At 48.2% G+C, this 18746-nt stretch overlaps 1 protein-coding gene across 6 annotated transcripts in view; it reads right to left on the bottom strand.

Moving 5' to 3' along the window:
* The window catches only part of FMNL2 (formin like 2), a 151613-nt gene that overhangs the window by 32725 nt on the left and 100142 nt on the right, over window positions 1–18746 (bottom strand). For all 6 annotated transcript variants that reach the window (XM_080400058.1, XM_080400060.1, XM_080400061.1 and 3 more), the window contains 3 exons: window positions 10524–10632; window positions 9205–9281; window positions 6741–6834 (listed from right to left, as the gene is read on the bottom strand). In XM_080400058.1, the coding sequence (XP_080256184.1) occupies window positions 6741–6834; window positions 9205–9281; window positions 10524–10632 (280 nt within the window). The remainder of the gene's footprint in view (window positions 1–6740; window positions 6835–9204; window positions 9282–10523; window positions 10633–18746) is intronic.

Raw genomic sequence — 18746 nt, 5'->3', positions numbered from 1 at the left:
TAATTGTTTTTAAAGTAAATTCTCCCATGTTTAAAATGGAGATTAACAAAAAGCTGCAGAAGGATTTAAGATTAAGCTCCTTAAAATTTTAATTCAGAGTCCTGTGAAGTATATTCAAGAACTGTCATTTTCAGATCTTCACTAAAGCTGAGGAAATTAATATGTTAAAAAAAAACAAAAACAAAAAAACACCCCAAATTTCTTTATAACTGTTTTCACTATGCAATCATATTAGCGCTGTTGGGTTGTGAATTTTTTTTAACAAATCTGTAAATTTACTGGAACTATTCATTTATTGGCTGCTACGCCTTCAGTAAATTAAAAACATGTACACTACGTAAATAAAACAGCTAACTAGAAATACCACAAAAATTTTCACTTTTGAAGCAAGGGCACAAGCGAGTTGGAAAACAGCTTTCTGCCCTCAGCCCCAACAAGCTTTCATTCTGTTGAACCAGAACTTTTGTGTTATTTCTGTTTCTGGTTGTTCTCACCCAATGTCATAACCTTGCTCGCAGTTCACCTGTCCACATTATTTCTCTGCCTCAGCTCTAAAGAATCCTCATGAAGGTTTGGTAATGCTGTGATAGCTGCAACTGACTATGCAGTCTTTCAGCTGGGGAAGAAGTTCATTCGGGTGGTGGTCTCGCTGCCTGCTTTCCAGGGATGCCCCACCATGCTGGCCAAGCTCTGGGTGCAATTAGGCTAATGCAGGTATTTCTGGAGATATATGGTGCCCTAAAACCTTTGCCTCCAGGCTCTGCCAGTGATGTTTGCTGCAACTGAAGAGAAACAGGCTGAGAGACTCTGGTTCTGACTGTAAGCAACAGTTCCTTAAAACTAACCCAAAAGTCAAAGGGCTATATATATATGTATACATATATACGTATGTACGCAAATACAGACATATAATATGCAAAGCATTATGTAATTTTTACTAGGAACACACAACCACAAGAAACATTACCATGAAGCAGACCTAACCCACGGCACAGCTCAGAGCTGGACCCTGAGGCGTCCAAGCCACGGTCCCCATCAGGGCAGCCCCTGATAACATCATTATCAGGCTCCCATCCATGCTCACTTCAGGCTCCCTGGGAAGGGGCTCCAGGAGCGAGCTGCCCCCAGTTAAACACTACACCAGTCTCCAGTTGAACATAACGCAAGTCAGCTGGGAAAGCAGAAACTCCTTTACGAACTGCGCTTTCAAGACGAACGCAAAGCAATGCAGGGTTTCAGTACTCAGATCAGAAAAGAGACGGGGAAATGCACCCCGAGTTATAAACTGCTCTTATACCCACGGGATTGCTTTCCCAAGGTGTGAGCCGCAGCCCAACACGTGTGACTGCACAGGTGGCCACCACGCCACTGTGGTCCAGCCTGCAGGGATTCCTCACCTGCCTGGCAGAGAGGGATGGTCAGTGATCAGCCACTCGTGATCCTACTGATGAAGTGACATCAGGTCACACGCATCTGCGCAGAGCTCACTGCACTGAAATTGCCCCCTTCAATATTTTGCTACATTTAAAATTTATTTTCCCCCAGTCGAAAATGTCAGCCACGTGCAAAGCCACATTTTCCCACACTCTGTTTCATGCCTCCTGGACCAAGACCTGGCAGAGTTTGAGTGAAAGTACAGCTGCCCTCTCGGATGGAAGGTGCTTGGGTTTTCAGCCTGCTGAAGACACCTTTATCTCACCACAGAACTCCTGACATGAGAACAGAGGGCTTGGTTATCCTCATGTTCTTTTCCTCAGCTCTGTAAAACCTTCTGCATCTTCCAACTAGTACCAACCGAAGCAAAAAAATTCCTACACAATTCACTCTTGGCATACAAGTGTATTAGAAGTATCCAGTCGATGGCAGTGATGATTAAAAGATCTTCTCAACCTGTAGAATCTCATCAACATGAAAACATCCTTCCTTGGCAAGGCAGCAACAAACACAAGCATTTTGATTGTGGCAAGATGTCAGTGAAACACCAGAGAGCAATGGCAGCTTTGGAACGATGCTTGCTTAGGGTCCTGAGTTACCACCACGTGGCTATGTCGTGGTTTAAGCAGCACCATCTGCACACCATGTCTGCATGAAGCGAGCAGAAGTGCATGAGAAGCTGCACGCTTGCACCTTGCTGGCTCTCACCATTTCTGATGGCCATGGGCAGATTCACCAGGACACCGATGTACCCAAGCTCCAGTGCAACACACCTTTGCAAATTCAAAACAGCATTTCCCAGGGGACAGTGAGGGGAGTAAATACTTACATATTTATTTAATTATTGGTGGGTTTTAAAATAAATTATTAATTAATATTTACTTACATAAGAGTAAACCCAAGTTTTACTATTGGCAGTAAAAGGCAGCAGCCTAATTATCTTCATAACCCCACATGCAATCACACTATTAAAATGAATTAACTACTCTGAATAAGCATTAGGAAAATATATCTTTTTCTTCCAACAGTGCACTCGGCCTCCTTCAATTTAAATGCGGCAAGCTCTCAGCAGCTGGTCGGCGACCCTTGGAGCTCCCCTAAAGCTGTCCTGCAGCTAACTCTGCTCTCCTTTTCCTCCCCTGGCATCCTGCTGGAGTGCATTTGCTCATCCTGCAAGACAAACCTCAGTCAACTCCGATAAAACCGTGTGGCCAGTTCTCACAAATCCATGGAAACAAGCACAAAGGGCCGGGAACACCGCTAAGGGAGCCCACTGGCAAGTGGGTAATGGCAGGGTCGCGGCCGTGCCGAAGAGCTCACCCAGCCAAGGCTGCAATATCCCATTAAGCAGCGTTTGCCTTCAGCGTGAGGTGCTGGGAGTAAGAGGGGGCTGCAAACAGAACCGGCAACAGGCCAGAAAGCATCAAAAAGATAACAGAATAGTCAATTGCCCCAGCTATTCCCATGCGTTACCTGTGACACAGTAACTCCAAACCGTTTCCCATAAATATCCAGCAGAACTCAGTCAAGCATCACTCAGAGAAAGGGAGTTTTCCAGCTGCAGAGCGCAGGTGGCCGGCGCACACCTGGAGCCGCTTGGACAAAGGCAAAGCGCTGCTCCTGCCTCCAGCACCTCTGCACACTCCTGCTGCAGGACATCACGGAAGCTGTTGGAGGCCTGATGACACCGACAGTGCCCGTCCTGCAACTACAAACCCAGCCGAGCCGCTGGGGCTTGTCTTGACATAGGGGCTAAGCAGCACCTGGGCTTCAAAAGTGATGAGAGCTGTGAAACTAACGTCTTTGAAAAGAGAACCATGGGACGGTGTACAAACCCACCTTGCTCAGGAACAAGCAGGGACAGGGCCTTTGCAGTTTAATTTGAACTTTCTTTCCCGTTTAACCCACATCGAGACTCCATGAAAATGGATGAGCTGAATTTAGGCTGGAAACTGAGGACGATTCAGTGATGCCTGCGCCGGCCTGGGAGGAACGAGCAAGCCCAAGGTGTATGCACGTGTGGGGAGTTTCTCTATCAGAGAGCTGGAAGCGGCCGTTCTGTCTGTGCCGAGCAGTCCCCGAGGCACCGAGCAGGCTGCAGAGAGCAGACTCGTGCACCACAGACTGACCAAAACCATCCCCTGCCTGTACTCAATGTGCAAACTCCTCCAGCGTTACAGGGAACACACAGGAGAAATGCAAAGACAGATGAGAAACTAGTGCTGATGTCTCCTTTAAAATTCCTGATTCATTCCATACAATACCAACGAGGATTTCATTGTAACCGCTTCCTGCCTTCTGGCAAAATTGAAAAAAAAAAAAAAAAAAAAAAAATGTATTCAACTGCTCTGCCACTCGCTGGCCTGACGCAGGGGCTCGTCTTTCCTACCACCAGTGCGACTGCATGGAGCGTGGTTTCCTCAGCTCTAATGAACTTTGCACGAAACCCTTGCCTTTCCTCCCCTCCATCCCCACCTATTCCTTCCCTCTCCTGACCTCCATTCCCCATCCACAACGATAGTTCCAGGGTTGTTTTTTTTCCTGTTGAGTTCAGCTTCATTCAACTCCATTTCAGGCTCCTCGTTGCACCTCTCAGCAGCTCTGGAATCGCCCTGTGTTTCTTTTTGTAGAAGTGACCTTAACCCTGCCCTAAGGCACCGAGCCCAGCGCCCCACACAGAGTGGCCACCCCGGCACAGGATCAGTGACTGCAGGTGAAGGAACGCCACTAGAACAATTTTCAAGAGACAGCTCAACAAAACAAACCATCCTCGCTTTGAACATCCTGCACCCAGCCAGAAAAAAGATTAGCCTGTAAAATAATTTTCAAATGAAAAGCCGTTTTCCAAAAGAATTCTTGACGAGATTCAGATCAGCTGTGGTTTTCCAGCTCAGTCAGACCCTGAGAACCAAACGCGGTTCCCATTTACATCAGGGCAAAGCTCAAAGCCTAATGAAATATTTGATGTTCACCTCGATGTAAATGAGAGCAGAATTTGGTCCGAAATATCCTGTTTTCCCTACTGAGTTTATTACAGGGTGAGTGTTAGGCAGGAGTTCAGGTTTCTTTTGAAGTTCTTTTATGGCAAGGAGCTAGAGTGGCAGAGATCTAGTCCGACGAGTCGAATCTGTCTTAAATATGCACACAGGGTCTGATGAAAGAACCACAGAGAAGCTGTGGCAGCCCTGCAATGCGTAGCTACAGAAGCCACACAAGTATTATTGAGCTTACAGCAATTTAAATTGGAAGTATACTGCTAGAAATCTAACCCTGGGTACTTTACATGTCAGCAACTCAGAAATTTTTAATATACCAGTTGAATGAGTTACGAACACGAAAATTTGAAACCATTACTGAAAACTTGCCCAGGAGGAAACTGGAAAACAACAGCACAGAGCAAGAAATAAGCAACATAGCTGGATAAAGAAAAGAACAGCAAAATGCAGAACTGAGAAAGGTAAAATCCCCTCTCCTCAGCCGCTCGCTTCACCTGCATCTGACAGCTCCGCTATTGCAAATGATGAAACACAAGCAGGAATGGCATAAATCCATGCTGGCAGTCTAACTGAACGCTTTACAGGGGAATTTTTGAATGCCAGCAGGAGAAAAGACAGGTGCTAGAGCACCTGGAAGAAAACAAAGGAGCAAAGCCTCAGCTAAAGGTGTCAGGAAGGCAGAAAGCAAACGGGAGGACACCCATCCCACCCTGTGACATGCACAGTGCCGCACGGGCTGGCCCACCAGCGGTGTTTCGGCTGTAGCCATTTGCCCAGCTTACCAGTAACCCCAGTAACCCCTCACACCAGCCTCCTTAACGAGTCCCATTCCTTCTACAATGGAGTAGTAACAAGCCAGAAGAAATTAAGCCTGGAATAATAACATTGTACTTTGCATGTTTACAGTGCTCTTCCTATTTAAAGCGCTTCTAGTACCCAATTGTTCTCCACAACAACCTCATCTGCATTTGCTCCTGTGACTCCTTCATTCCACAAAGGTGCAAAGAAAGACACGGGCCGGCAGCTTGCCCAGATGGATAAAGGGAAGAACCAAACTACAATTTCCAGTTCTGTGCCTGCATTAAAGGACCGCAGACCTTCCCCCGGTGGGAGCAGAACGCTTATCCCCGTACTCTGCTGGGGTCAGGCAGCAGCAGGGCTTGCTCCACGGTCACCCAGCCCTTCCAGCTCCAGCGGCCGGCCAGCAGCCGTCCCGTGTCCCATGCCCATGGCCTGTGTCTCAGACACAACACAGCTCACATTATAGGACAGGTCTGGTCCCTCAAAGCTGAGGCTTCTACAACAGGCCCACACTGGAGATTCCTTCAGACCTTTTGCTCTGGCTCTGTACCATGGTGAGCACCTCAGAAATACAGTTATTTGTCTACGACATGCAAATATTACAGTGGATGTAAATCAGAGATTAGCATCTCCCCCCCCAGAAATAACTCCCCAAACACAAAAAGTAAAAAAATCAACAACTTGGCTTGTTGATCACCTGCATTAACCTACTTATAGCAACAGCAGCATTAAGGATAATCACGCTACGTGTTTATACATGGTGCAGTTGGGACTCATCACGTCTAACATTTTTTGAGCTGGAAAGTCTAGATTCCTTTTTTCTTTGATAATAAATCCACACAAACATCCATCTGCAAAATAAACTACAACAGCAGCTTTCTAGGACTCAGTTCCCCCACTACTGCTTCCAAAGCTTGATACAACGTTCTCAAATCCCACTAACCACTGCATGCAAACGTTTGATACACTTGGACACGTACACCCACCAACGACACTGTTCTGCCCCATGTGAGCCAACTTGGATACCTCTATTAATTTCAGCAGTGTTCCATCACAGAGACTTGATTTTGTAACTTCACAAATAAAATTCCTACCGATAGTAAAACCACGAGTTTTGCATTTCAAAGGTTTGCATAAATGGTTCTGAAAATGGAAGATCTAATAAACCATTCCTGGTTGTTTCAGAGACGGAAGAACCGGAGTGAAGCTCTCAAGATCTCCATTAGTTTTCCACTTCAGTGGCTCACCTCGCCTGACCAAAAGGTAAAGGGAGCAATTCACAGTCTGGATTAAGCTTGTTGGGATTATGGCTCTTTCACACAAACACGAACAAAATGATGGCATCAACACCACCATCTACTTCTTTGCAGCTCAAGCTGACTTATGGAAAGCCTGCAGTTTATGAAAAACCCTCACTCTAGGGAATTTAGCTGAATGAGAAAGCTCCAGTCAATAGTGACAGAACTATCAAAATGCACGCCAAATTCTAATGAAGCAGTAAAAACATACCTCCTTGAAGTTATCGAATGCAGATAAAATGATTTCATGTCCTCCTCTAACAAGGCAAACAGCTGCTAAAAGTTCTAAGACAAGGGCCTTTGTCCTGTGAAGAAAAGAAACAGTGACAGTCAATGACCACCATGTGCTGAACCACCTTCTCCCTACCTGCTGGCAAAACGGATGCACAGACGCTGGGAGCCACAGGTTGCATCCCGTGTATTTTTCATCCTTTGAAACTAGTAAACCTGCAAGGTGCATAACGCTGAGCATCACCTGATCCAGGGCATTTTGGCTCTCCCAGGATCATGCAGTAACTTCTCCCATTTTAACGCTTCTCAAACCATGCAAAAATTTAAATCACAAATTACGCTGGGGCAAATTCAAGCAAACCAAAGGCAGTGGCATAACGCTGGTAAGGGCAGCGCGGGTCAGCCTCCAGCAGCCTGCGCTCCCGCAGCGCTCGCCCGCACAGACCCCGAGAGGAGGCAGCTCCACGCCAGCCAGGGTCACCGCAGAGCAGCCCGGCTGTTCACGAACACACTTATAATTCAAATCTGTATTTTTCCAGATACAAATCTGAATTATTTTCTATGATAATCTGTATTATTCATAGCCACACACAAAAAAAAACCACCAACCAACACTCAACCCCAGAAAAAAAAAAGATGTGATTCACTGCAGTAAATATAGGATGCCTTAGCACGTCTTCCCCCTCTTGAATCAGAAATCTGGGCAACTGATTGACAGCAGTGGTAACACAGGCATATTAATGAGAGAACACAGCAGATAACTGAAAGAAAAGCATGCAGCAGACTCAGTGTAACCCTAATATAAATAATCCCCATCACTTTCTTACAGGGTTCACGTAAGGCAAGAGCACCAACAGGACTTTATGGCCAGATGAGCTCTGAGCAGATAGTAAAATCATGCAGACACATATGAAATTAGTCTCATGCTAAAGCACTGACTCAAACCAGATGTTACAGAAAACGAAATACCTTTTGGCTTTCAAAGTGTCAAGGTTATCTTTGGAAACCAGATAAAATGTTCACTTTCCTAGGAAATTTTAAATGTATCATTTTCAATTCTTACTCAGCATTTTTTTTCCTGCCATAAGAAGGAATTCCAAGCTCTTTCAGACAGGATCAAGGAGCTCTTACTACGGATCTTCAGTAACATCCCCTCCACGGGCAGGCTATGAGCCGGGGAGAGCCACCTCTGCGAGCGGAAAGCCCAGGGGAATGCCCGGGTCTCCAGAGCTGCCTGGAGCGCCCACACGCCTGGGGTGGGGATGGGGGAGAGGACAGATACGGCTGCGTCTGTGGCATCCGTCTGGGCACAGCCAGGAGTCAGGAGCCCCTACAGCCATCCTCCACCCTCGCTCCGCAGTGTACACGGCCCGGGGATGGGATCGGCTCTGCAGCATCTCTCAGAGCTGCCGTTTCCCTTTTTGCACACCTTGGCCGACCCTAAGCACTCAGCTCTCTGGTTTCTTCAAAAGTTACAATGGGGCTAAAACAAAGAGAAATTAGGTTTTGAACAGCACTAAAGTTACGTTTTGTCTTCAGATTATTTTAGCCATATTTCAAAGCATTATTTTTTTATAAGCAGAAACCTAAATAACCCCCTTCTTTCAAAAATGAAAACTCAGGCTCTCTCTTGATCACCTGATTTTCAGGCACAGGACACCAAAAATGATTAAAACCAATAAACTTCCCATATCCTTCCCGTTTATCCTGTACCTAGGCTTGCTGACTTAGGGCTAAATAAAAGAAAGGAAGGCAGCACCTACTTCCATCAGGACACAATTTCAAGCAGTGCACTGTAAGGCAAGCACACAGCCTAAGCAACAGCTATGTATATGGATACACAGATATATGCTGTTTAGTTTTGCCTCATCCCCTAGTTTTACCTTTCCTTGCAAACATCAGTGTGCCAGATTCAGTTTCATTAGACATGCAAGAGGCTCACAGCTCCAGGCTTGCTGGAGGTGGCTGCCAGGGTCACCAGTGTGCGCAGGACGAGGAGGGGACACAGCCTCACAGCCACCAGTTCCACTGCGCCACTGCCACATCACTGCCGTGGCTGAACAGCAACCCGACCCAGAACCACAATGAAACCCTCTCTCAAAGATATTCAAACAAAAGGACCCTTCAGACAAAATTTCGTAAAGCAGGTTTTCCTACTCTTCAGGAAAACCCCACGCTGAGCCGCCCATGATCAGCAGACTCAGTGCAGCAGAGCCGGCGTGCTTAGGCAGCAAACCTGCAGCGGAGGAGGCAGCAGCTTCTGAACCCAGCAGACCCAGATGGCGATCGCTCATCCATTTGCACCATTATCTGGATTTAATCTGATGCAGAACCAAGTCTGGGTTTTTGCTACAGGTTCGTGCATAAACGTACCCCTGAAAATCCCTTTCCAAGTACTCCTTACTTACCTACTTCTTAAAACTCTAAAAGCAAGCACAGCCTACCTGGGATTCTTGTTGTTCAAACTTAGTGCAATTTCATTAACGGCATGTGGATGTGACATGACCATATTGAATCCGTACTGAAAAGAGAAGGGGAAAATATTGTGTCAGCTTGGAGACTGAAATTATTATTTTTAAAATCCAACAAATTACATATCTCTGACCAGAACTGGCGGCAGTCTTTCACGATCCTGTAAGCCAAACAAAACCTTGTCGAGTTTACCAAGTCAGTCAGAACATTTCCATCTCCCACCGTGCCTAACAACTGCTCTGCCGTTAACAGCGTCAAAAGTGCTTGGTTTGGCCATGTCAGCCATCAAAAAGGGGTCCAAGAGCTGATCCTACACCACTGCCAACCCCTCTGCTCATCCTTTCTCCCTCCAACCCCTTTTTAATTCTGACAGTCAAGCGCATCATTTATTCTCTAAAGAGGAATTTGCAATTCAGCTGCCAAAATCACTCCTTTTCCAGCACGCATGCTGCCATACAGTGACTACACCATGCAGTTATTGAGCAAGTACTGCTGGCATTCCTCTCCAAAACCAAAAAAATAATTGCTTTGGAAAATAATGTATCGGTTATCAGTGTACAGGCACTGTTTGCATCCTTCCCATCAGAGGTATGGCACCCTGTAAACCCCACGGAGCTGGTATCCCAAGGGCAGAGCTGACATACGCAGTGGTGTTACAAATGCCTTGTACAACTGCACAGCTCATAACAAAGGTGTTCACCACAGACTTTCTCTGAAGCACAAAACTTTTCGCCAATACTGTTTTAGCAAAAAAACCCATGTCTCTGAAGCTACCTGGGCATGCCATGACCGCAGCATCCCAATGAAGAGAAAAAAACCTCATGAAAATAAGATTAGGTTTGGTCTAGTTTATTCCTTGACTTACAGTTACTGCAACTGCCTTGCCATAAATATCTAACAAGGGTGAAAGCTTGGCTTTTCCATCAGTGTATAGCTCTTCTGAAAAATTCTTGTATTTCCTAAACGTCAGTACTAAACTCTGAGCCAAATTCTAACTTCAGTTGTGTGGCCGCATGCCTCATCAGTGAGTGCAAAGTGAGCCCGTCAGTGAACAGAGGAACCGGCCCAGTATGCACCCACTTACCTACGTGTGTCTCCACATTGTACCCCACCATCTGCATGGGTACACACGGACTGTGTTACATCACTTCCCAGCTACACTGCCTAAGAATGAGTTCAGAATTTAAACCTTTTCATCAGTTTTACCTTAACAATTCACCCCTAACCTTTTCCTCGCCCCCTCTCAACCATAAAACAGTTAAGTGGTTCAAAAGAACAAAAAGGGAAATACCTGGTAATTCATTATGGCCCGTAAACACATGATGCAGACATGAACATCATCTTTTTTACTCACTAATCTGGAATTTTTTAACGTTCTTCGGCTTGGCAAGGTGTTATACCTGCAAACAAAAACAGCTCTCATCAATCACAAGACTGGTTTTAGGTGGTAAGAATAAAGGAACAGAAATATTCCTCCACTGGGTGAAAACGCAGACCCTTTCAGTTCTGCGGAGCCGAAGACCGCTGGACAACATACAAACAGAGCAGAAAAAAGGTCAGGGGCTGTTTACATTGGCAGCAGGCAAAGCTCCAGATGCTTGGCTCCGCGGCTGCCTGCTGGCCACCCAGCCCAGGGCCAGCACAGGCCACGAGCTGCCGGTCTCAGCCCTCCCACGCGGCGGCAGCACGACTCATCCAAAGGCAGGTACCTCCATCTCTCACAGCATGCAACAGGGCCAGAACGATCCACCCGCCAGCAGAGGTATTCCAGATTTTCTTCCATGCACTTTTACTTTGCATGAGCAACAGCACAGACTTCTAATGGAACTGCACATTCGTAGGCATCAGCAAACATATTAATTCCCGCTGCATTTCCTTTAAGAATGGTGCCTCCCTTCTATTTTGCAGCTGAGCTTGCTGAAAGCCCTCCAAATTATTTGAGGAAAATACAGCCCTTAGGAACTTTCCTCAGAACAGAGGCATTAATTATTTTAATTATAACCCCTAACTGGTAAATCAACCTTGAATTCAATTAAATAAGTACATGGAATAAACACAAAGGGAAATCTTTGAATCTGTTACTTCTACGGCATAGCAAATGAAAACCACATTTCAGCTCTTCCCGAGATACTGCTTATTTTCTTAAAGAAAAAACACACTTTACAAGCTGAGCACAGGAAATTGGAGACAAGGAGACGGACTTCCATATGAAATACTTATCATGTTCTTGCATGTGTGAAATCAAATAAGCAACAAGAAGATGATGATTATGGTCAAGAAACTCTTTTGACGGTGATGCACTAAGTGCTGCAATCAGCTGATGGCATCCATGGTGCCGCCACACTGCCCCAGCCAGCCCCAAGACCAGCACGCTGCAGGACAAACCCCACCCCAAGTGTGTGTGTGTGTGTGTGGTTCTGCAGGACCACCCCAGCTGGGCCAGGTGCAGGGAGGTGCTCTGTGATGCTCTGCAGGCTGCCCTGAGCAGCCCCAGCCAGCCGCACCGCGGGTAACACTGACAGCAATGGTGTTTGGGGTTGGAAAAACACATTATTGATCATGTTGCCCCAATTTACAGCATAAAAACAGCCCAGAGAGAAGGTGCAGGCAGGTTCTCTGTTAGTCACAGGGCTGCAGCATCCTGAGATTTGCTCCTGATTTGCACCCATGCGAGTGAGAGCAGAGCCTAAAAGGGCACCAGCTCGCTGGCTAATGGAATGTCTAGGCAGGCACAGCAATCCTTTGGCATTGCCAACTATCACACTTGGGCCTGAAAACGGAGGAAGAAAGTATAAAAATCTGCTGATAGGAAGCCAGAAATAAGAACAATGCCATGCAAGTGCAGCAATGTGTAAATTCTGCCATTTGTTATGCAAAGAGCAACTCCACTGGGGGAGGAAAGAGAAATTTGTAGATGAACTTGACTGCTGGAGTAAGTACAACCTCCAGGAAAACCAAGGCTCCGTCAGGCAACTGCACCTGGCCTCACTTGCCAATGCCACCTCTGCAGCCTGCAGCACAGAGAAGGGAAGGCTCCTCTCCTCTTTGGTTCGGGAAAACAACGGCAGCGGGGAAAGCTTCTGCATGCCAGCGTCCTTAGCACCCACCACAGCCCCCAGCCAGGAGTTAGACGGGTCAGCGTGGGTACCCAAGCGACTCAAAGCCCAACAGCACCCACACACCAAGGGGGAGGGAGGTGAGGCGGTGAACAGGACAGCTTCAGGGGAGATGCAGAACCAGGCTTTTCCATCCAAGAACTATCCCAGCACTCCAAGAAAGTATGAGTGCACGGAAGGAGTCAACGGGGAAGGATCTGTCATTATTTCTTGTAACATGGGAACTATGTGGCATGACATAATTATCAGGTGACAGCAGCAAAGCAAACCTGGCAATTTTCGAGGCACTCCTCCACACAGTGTTCCAGAGAGCAGGAGTTCTTCAGCACGACTGCTGCGGAGCCCAGAGCCTGGCCCAGGTTCCAAAAGCACTTACACCAATTCACAGAGGGGAAAAAAAAATAATCCATCAAGAGCTATTAAACATGAAATGCGAACCTTAGATCAGGATGTTAAACCTACAGACTGCTGGAAGCAGGAGCATGTACCAGGAGGAACATCACGGGGCATCCGCCTGGCTCATACAAGTGCCCTAAGCACCTCCTGTGCTAAGCGTCTGGCCCTGGGCAATGTCAGGGGGGGATCAGAGCAGCTTTGGCGTTATCACACTTCACTGTTTTCCCTCTTTCTTTTCTTTCCTCTGCATATTCTGAGTGCATTTGAGGGGTTACTCTCTTTATTACTGATGCTGCTAGTGAACAGCTACTTGTCTAAAGTAATGCAAAGTACTTGTCTAAAAAATGCAAGCTACTCATTTTGTCTAAAAAAGTTGTAGCTTTTAAATTCAGTGATTAAAATTATTATTAATAGTAATAATAATTAAGATTAATAACAAATAGAAGAACAAGTAATAACAGACTTGTTTTATTCTGACTCACTAGCTCACACTCTGACACACAGAACATACTTGCTAATTTTCTCACTGCAAATGGACAAAACAAAAGGAAAGAGGCAGCTGCTAGGAGGGGCTGGTGTCCGGGGGGGTGGCAGTGACCCCTGCACAGCAGCACCCTGGCCGTGCCAGCCTGTGCAGCTGCGGGAGCCTTCCTGCTCCGCAGCTCCAGTGTGGGATGCGAGCGGGATGCACGGCAAGCTCCAGTGCCAAACCACCCTGCCCACGGAGAGCTGGCGACTCCAGGCTCCAGCAATTACTTCCCTTTGCTTTCATTTTCCAGGAGCGCCAAGATGAAAGAAACCCCAAAATTCAAAGCAGAATTCAGTCGCACTACTTTTTCTTCTTTTTTTTTTTTTTCCCCTCCATATATATGAATGCATAAATCAGCTCAGGGCACTCCAGACGGATTTCAGGTTTGCGGGAAACATGACCTAGTTTTGCCGGAGAACAGCCAGCCGTTAAGGCACGGGAGCCGGGGTTTGGGGGGCGGACCCCACAGAGGGGCACAGGCTGTGCCCCAGGGGACCAGGGAGGACGAGGCTGCTCCCCGCGCTGTGGGGCTGGCCTCAGGCCACCGCCAGCCCCCTGGATGGTGTGCTGCACCACTCTCCCACCTGGGCTCTGGACACTTTGGCTGCTCCTGGTAGGAATGGGGCTGGCCAAGGAGCGCCAGCCGGGGCTGCGCTCCATCCTGCTGCGTCCCCACGGCCGGGCTGACAGCCCACGCACAGACCCCGCGCTCGGGGATGCAGCCGTTCTCCAGATCTCCCTTCCTGAGACAAAAGAGGACCAGTGCAACCTTTAACTGGGACCTGTACCTTGAGTCTGAACTGGTAAGTCTGGAAGCATTGCCAGCGCTGACTGGAGAACGCGTAACCACGTCGCACTAGCGTATTTCCATACATTCATTTCGCTAATATGACAAACACTGCAACAAAAAGATTTACAAGTCATTTCTAGTCATACAGAGATACTTCCTACAATAACTTATCTCAGTTTAAAACTACTAAAGGCTGCATACATTATTTAAATTTTAAATAAGCAGGGTAATCAGATCTTTATCATGCCACTGACAGAAGAAAAAAAAATCTTCCTCAGTGCCTGGTGTATCAACCCCTTCAGCTTCAGAACGGCTGTAAACATCTGACAGAGTTTTGGCAGCTGTAACAAATGGGAGCAAGTCTTCTTAAGGCAATAAAAGATGACCGTAAAGCTAGGCTAAGGCATGGCCAGCTGCTTGAGGAGGGAGAATAAACAGAATTGGGAAGCAAGGATGCTCTGCAACCCTGGAGCACACTGGGTATGACCTCCCAGGGAACTCGGCTTGGGATGCAGCCACCTAGGTGGAGCCTTCACGGGCTGAGGGGCGCTCCCTCCCCTCTGCACCTCTCCCGACCTCCACGGCTTCCCCGGCACCTAATCAGGACCCCGCACTGCAGAGCAACACAGGCACCAAGAAGATGGTTTGAGGTGAAGACAATATTCGCCTCTTCTGAAGAGGTGGAAAAGACCCACAGAAACCCACCAAGGGCTGCAGACATCTTGTACGGCACCACCTGCCCGCGGCCAGGAACACCCGCTTGGCAGCCTGAGATGTTCACCTGGAGGCCTCGCTCACTGGGCCCCTCGCTGCAGGAGGGACACCGAGGGGACAGAGCCAGGCAGGGGCTGGGGCGCGAGCCTGATGGGGGCAGCTGGAGGAGCTGGGGGGTTCAGCCTGGAGAGGAGGGGGCTCAGGGGGGCCCTGATCGCTCCCTACAGCTCCCTGGAAGGGGGCTGCAGCCAGGGGGGTCGGGCTCTGCTCCCAGGTAACAAGCGACAGGACCAGAGGGAACGGCCTCAAGTGCACCGGGGCAGGGTCAGACTGGGCACTGGGGAACATTTCTTCATGGAAAGGGTGGTCAGGCACTGGGACAGGCTGCCCAGGGGGTGGTGGAGTCACCATCCCTGGAGGGATTTAAGAGACATGTAGATGCGGTGCTGAGGGACATGGGTTAGTGGCGGGCTGGGCAGCGCTGGGCTAATGGTTGGACTCAATGTTCTTAAACATCTTTTCTAACCTGAATGATTCCGTGATTCTCATGACCAGCAAATAGGCAAAGTCAGAGGCAGCTGCATCACCCCTGGGGACCCTGCCCCTGGGCAGGTACACAGCTCCAGCCCCAGGCTGCACACCGTGCTCTGTGCTCTCCCCACAGCTGTCCTGTCTGCCTCACCACCCCACACCTCCCTCGCCGGTGATGTGTAACTCAGTGATAACAACAGTGACACGGAGAGCCCACACACCCCGGCGCGCAGACCTTCCACCCCTGTTAGCTTACAATTAAGCTGAAAAATGGGTACAGAATATGCAATTGAAGGCTGCAGTGTAGAGAAAATATCTCTAGCACAGATGGGATTCTGCCCTAGATTTAGATCGCTTCCCTTCAACAGATGCAAATTTCTTCACACAGACATGAATGCCAAGAATTAATGAGGATTTTTTGCACAGAAACTCTTTTACGAGGACTCTGCACACTGGAACGAAGGCTCAAGATGCTTTCTCTGTATCAGTGGCAATTGCAATGACCCCTGACATTATTTGTTTCCTTCCTAAAGGCAGGGCAAGCTGGCAGTAGCTCCGACACCTCCCTTTACGCAACATGAGCCAAGCCAGGGTGGATGATCTTCTTTTGCTTTTATTTCATTTCTTGTTACTAAACATCAGGCTGATCTGAGCATCTGGATGAATCGTTGGTTTTGATTTCCTGTCTGCTGCAGGTCAAAGATTATGTCACCATGAGTATATTTATCCTGGTAATTAAAATCAGATGGTTCCTCTTTTATTTCCTCCACCCCTCCTTTAAAGAAGAATTATAAAACCTTAGTTTTGAAAAAAGGCAGAAACAGAAAACCTGACCACATGCAAGCTCCTGCAGTGTGTAACGCTTCCCTCCTGCCAGCCACCAGCGGTGGGCACGGGGTGTCACACAGGGAGGGAGCTGTGCCACCACGCCGTGCCTTGGCTGCGCCAGCTGGGGGTTAGCACGCAGGATCCGGCATTCCCACCGCCGGGACACTGCACCCACGTGGGAAAACCAAAAGCCCTTAAAACCAAGCCTAAACCTGGGCTGAAATACACAGGACAGTTTAAGGTTCTTTTTTTGTGCCTGCATCTAACAGAAGTACGCTTCTCTTCAAGAATAACTCATTTGTCATTTTTATTCAATTTGTTAACAATTTAGTTAATTTAGTGCTTGTAAAAGCACTGCCACGATGTCTCTGGAGACCAGGCTGTGCTTTTGCCCACCAGCCTCCTACAGAAAGGTGAAAAGGAACTTTCAACCCAGCCAGCCCAAGGAAATTAATTATGCTAAACTACTTCTGCTTCCACATCCACGCTACTTTGTCACCAGTATCAGACAAAACTGCTGAGAATGCCCAGCGTGGCATGGACTCACCCAGCACTTCGCACAACCAAGACCTAGAAAATGCAACAAGCAAGGGCATCTCCTGGTGCAAAACAGCTCACGCTGACACTGAAGATACACGGATAATAAAAACACCTACACAAAAAGATGGGATGCTCCAGGTAGATGAAAGCCCATTCCACCATGGTAGGTGAGCACTGATCTCAATACAAAATCCTGCCATCTCCACCAAGTGCAACAGGAGGACTTCCAGGCTTAAAATGAGGACATGGGCTCACTCCAATGCTGTAGACTTCTAATGAACCGCGTTAATAACAAACACAGATTACAGCTGGCTTCTCCTATTATTTTTATCTTACTCTCTGCTAAAGTGTATCGCGTGCCTGCACTGGCTCCCCCCGAGCATGACCCAGGGAGCAGCAGAGCCCAGGGTGGCCCTTGCCACCTGCCCGGCCGCTCGCCCAGCTCTGTGTGGGCTGGGGCTGCTGCTCTGCATCGGCGCTTGGCGGGGTTTGGATTGCGCTCCTGCCGTTTTGCTGTTGGCATTTGAAGGTGGTGGTGTTTGTGTCATGGATGTCCTCCTGACAGCAGAACGGGGCTTTGGAAGAGGAAAGGCTTGGCGCTTCCTACTGACTTTGGATTTCTCCAGCCTCTTTAAAGCAAGTTACAAGCTGGGTCTGCTGGATACGGGGATTCTGAACTTGCACCCCCCTGCAGGGACGAGGCCCGGGAAGGGAAAGCCTGCGCTCAGCGGTGGCCCCCATAAACATTTACACCAGTGAGGTGCAACCAGCAGCTCTGCTCGGGCAAGGGAAGCCAGAGCAGGTAGCGGCCACTTCCAACACGGGCGACACAAAGCTGGGCTGTGCCACAGATGCAAAGAAAATAAATGACCTTGAAGCTGCTGTGTTTGTCTTCATCTAACAGAATCTGGGAAAATTGTTATTCCATAAAGTTGAGAAGGTATTTGCTGCTTAAAAAAGGCAAGAGAAGAAATCGCAACAGCCTGTTTTGGTCTCCCTCCCTCCTCCCAGGCTCCACAACCAGCGCATGACTACAGATACAAACGTACTGTGAGGGCGGCGAGGCGGTGGGCCAGGCTGCCCAGAGCAGCTGTGGGTGCCCCATCCCTGGCAGTGCTCCAGGCCAGGCTGGATGGGGCTGGGAGCAGCCTGGGCTGGGGGAGGTCCCTGCCCGGGGCAGGGCTGGGAACTGGGTGGGCTTTAAGGTCCCTTCCAGCCCAAACCGTCCTGTGATTCTATGTGAATGCAGACCCAGGGAGTGCTCAGCCCTGCCACGCTGCACACATCCCACATCCAGCATGGAAACAAGCGTGTTGCTTCCCCTCTGTACACAAACACAGATGGGTACTGTCGGGGATTCTCCCCCAGTTCAACCAGGACAATCACCCACCCCACCACAAGCAGGCTACGTGGAAACGGGCACCCACCGCGCTGGAGCCACCCCCAGCTGCCACGGACACCGCTGCCTGACCAACGCCTCTCCCAGGTCTGCCATCCTGGGCTTCAGGGAGAGAAACCAGGAGGACCACAAAACTTGACAACGGGCTGCTCAAAAATATGCTCTGCTAAGTTAGCAATTACAACAACAAAGTCAGCTGGCCCCCGAGCAGTGAAAGCGTTAATGGCAAAGTCCAAATTAAATCACTGCAGCAAAACAGTGTCAAACATGAGTCCAATTGCTGAATGCATTCAAAGCCCATTTATGGATTAAGATATGTTTGCCTGCATCCCTCTCTCATTATGGACTCCACAGATTTTCAAGAAAGAAATGAAGTTTCTCAGTTCAGTTCACATAGAAACTGAAGTATTTGACTCAGAAGAAAGGGAATTTCTAATGGGCTGGGACATTACAAAGTCTGCATTAATATTTATCTGACAGGAGAGTACAACTCTCACGTGAAAGTAATGCTCTTTCTCCCCCCCAAAAAAGCAGCAATAAAATCCCCAAAGGTTCATCCCTCTTTTTATCTTCCTGCCCTCATTTTGGTGTTTGCTTCCCAAATCCCTGTGCCTCTTCTTAAAAAAAACCAACAACCTCAGTTGCCAAGGAAACCCAGAGAGCAGGGAATT

This window comes from Falco punctatus (assembly GCF_963210335.1).
Source record: "Falco punctatus genome assembly, chromosome: 8".
Taxonomy (NCBI): domain Eukaryota; kingdom Metazoa; phylum Chordata; class Aves; order Falconiformes; family Falconidae; genus Falco; species Falco punctatus.
This window is presented reverse-complemented; position numbering and strand designations above follow the sequence as displayed.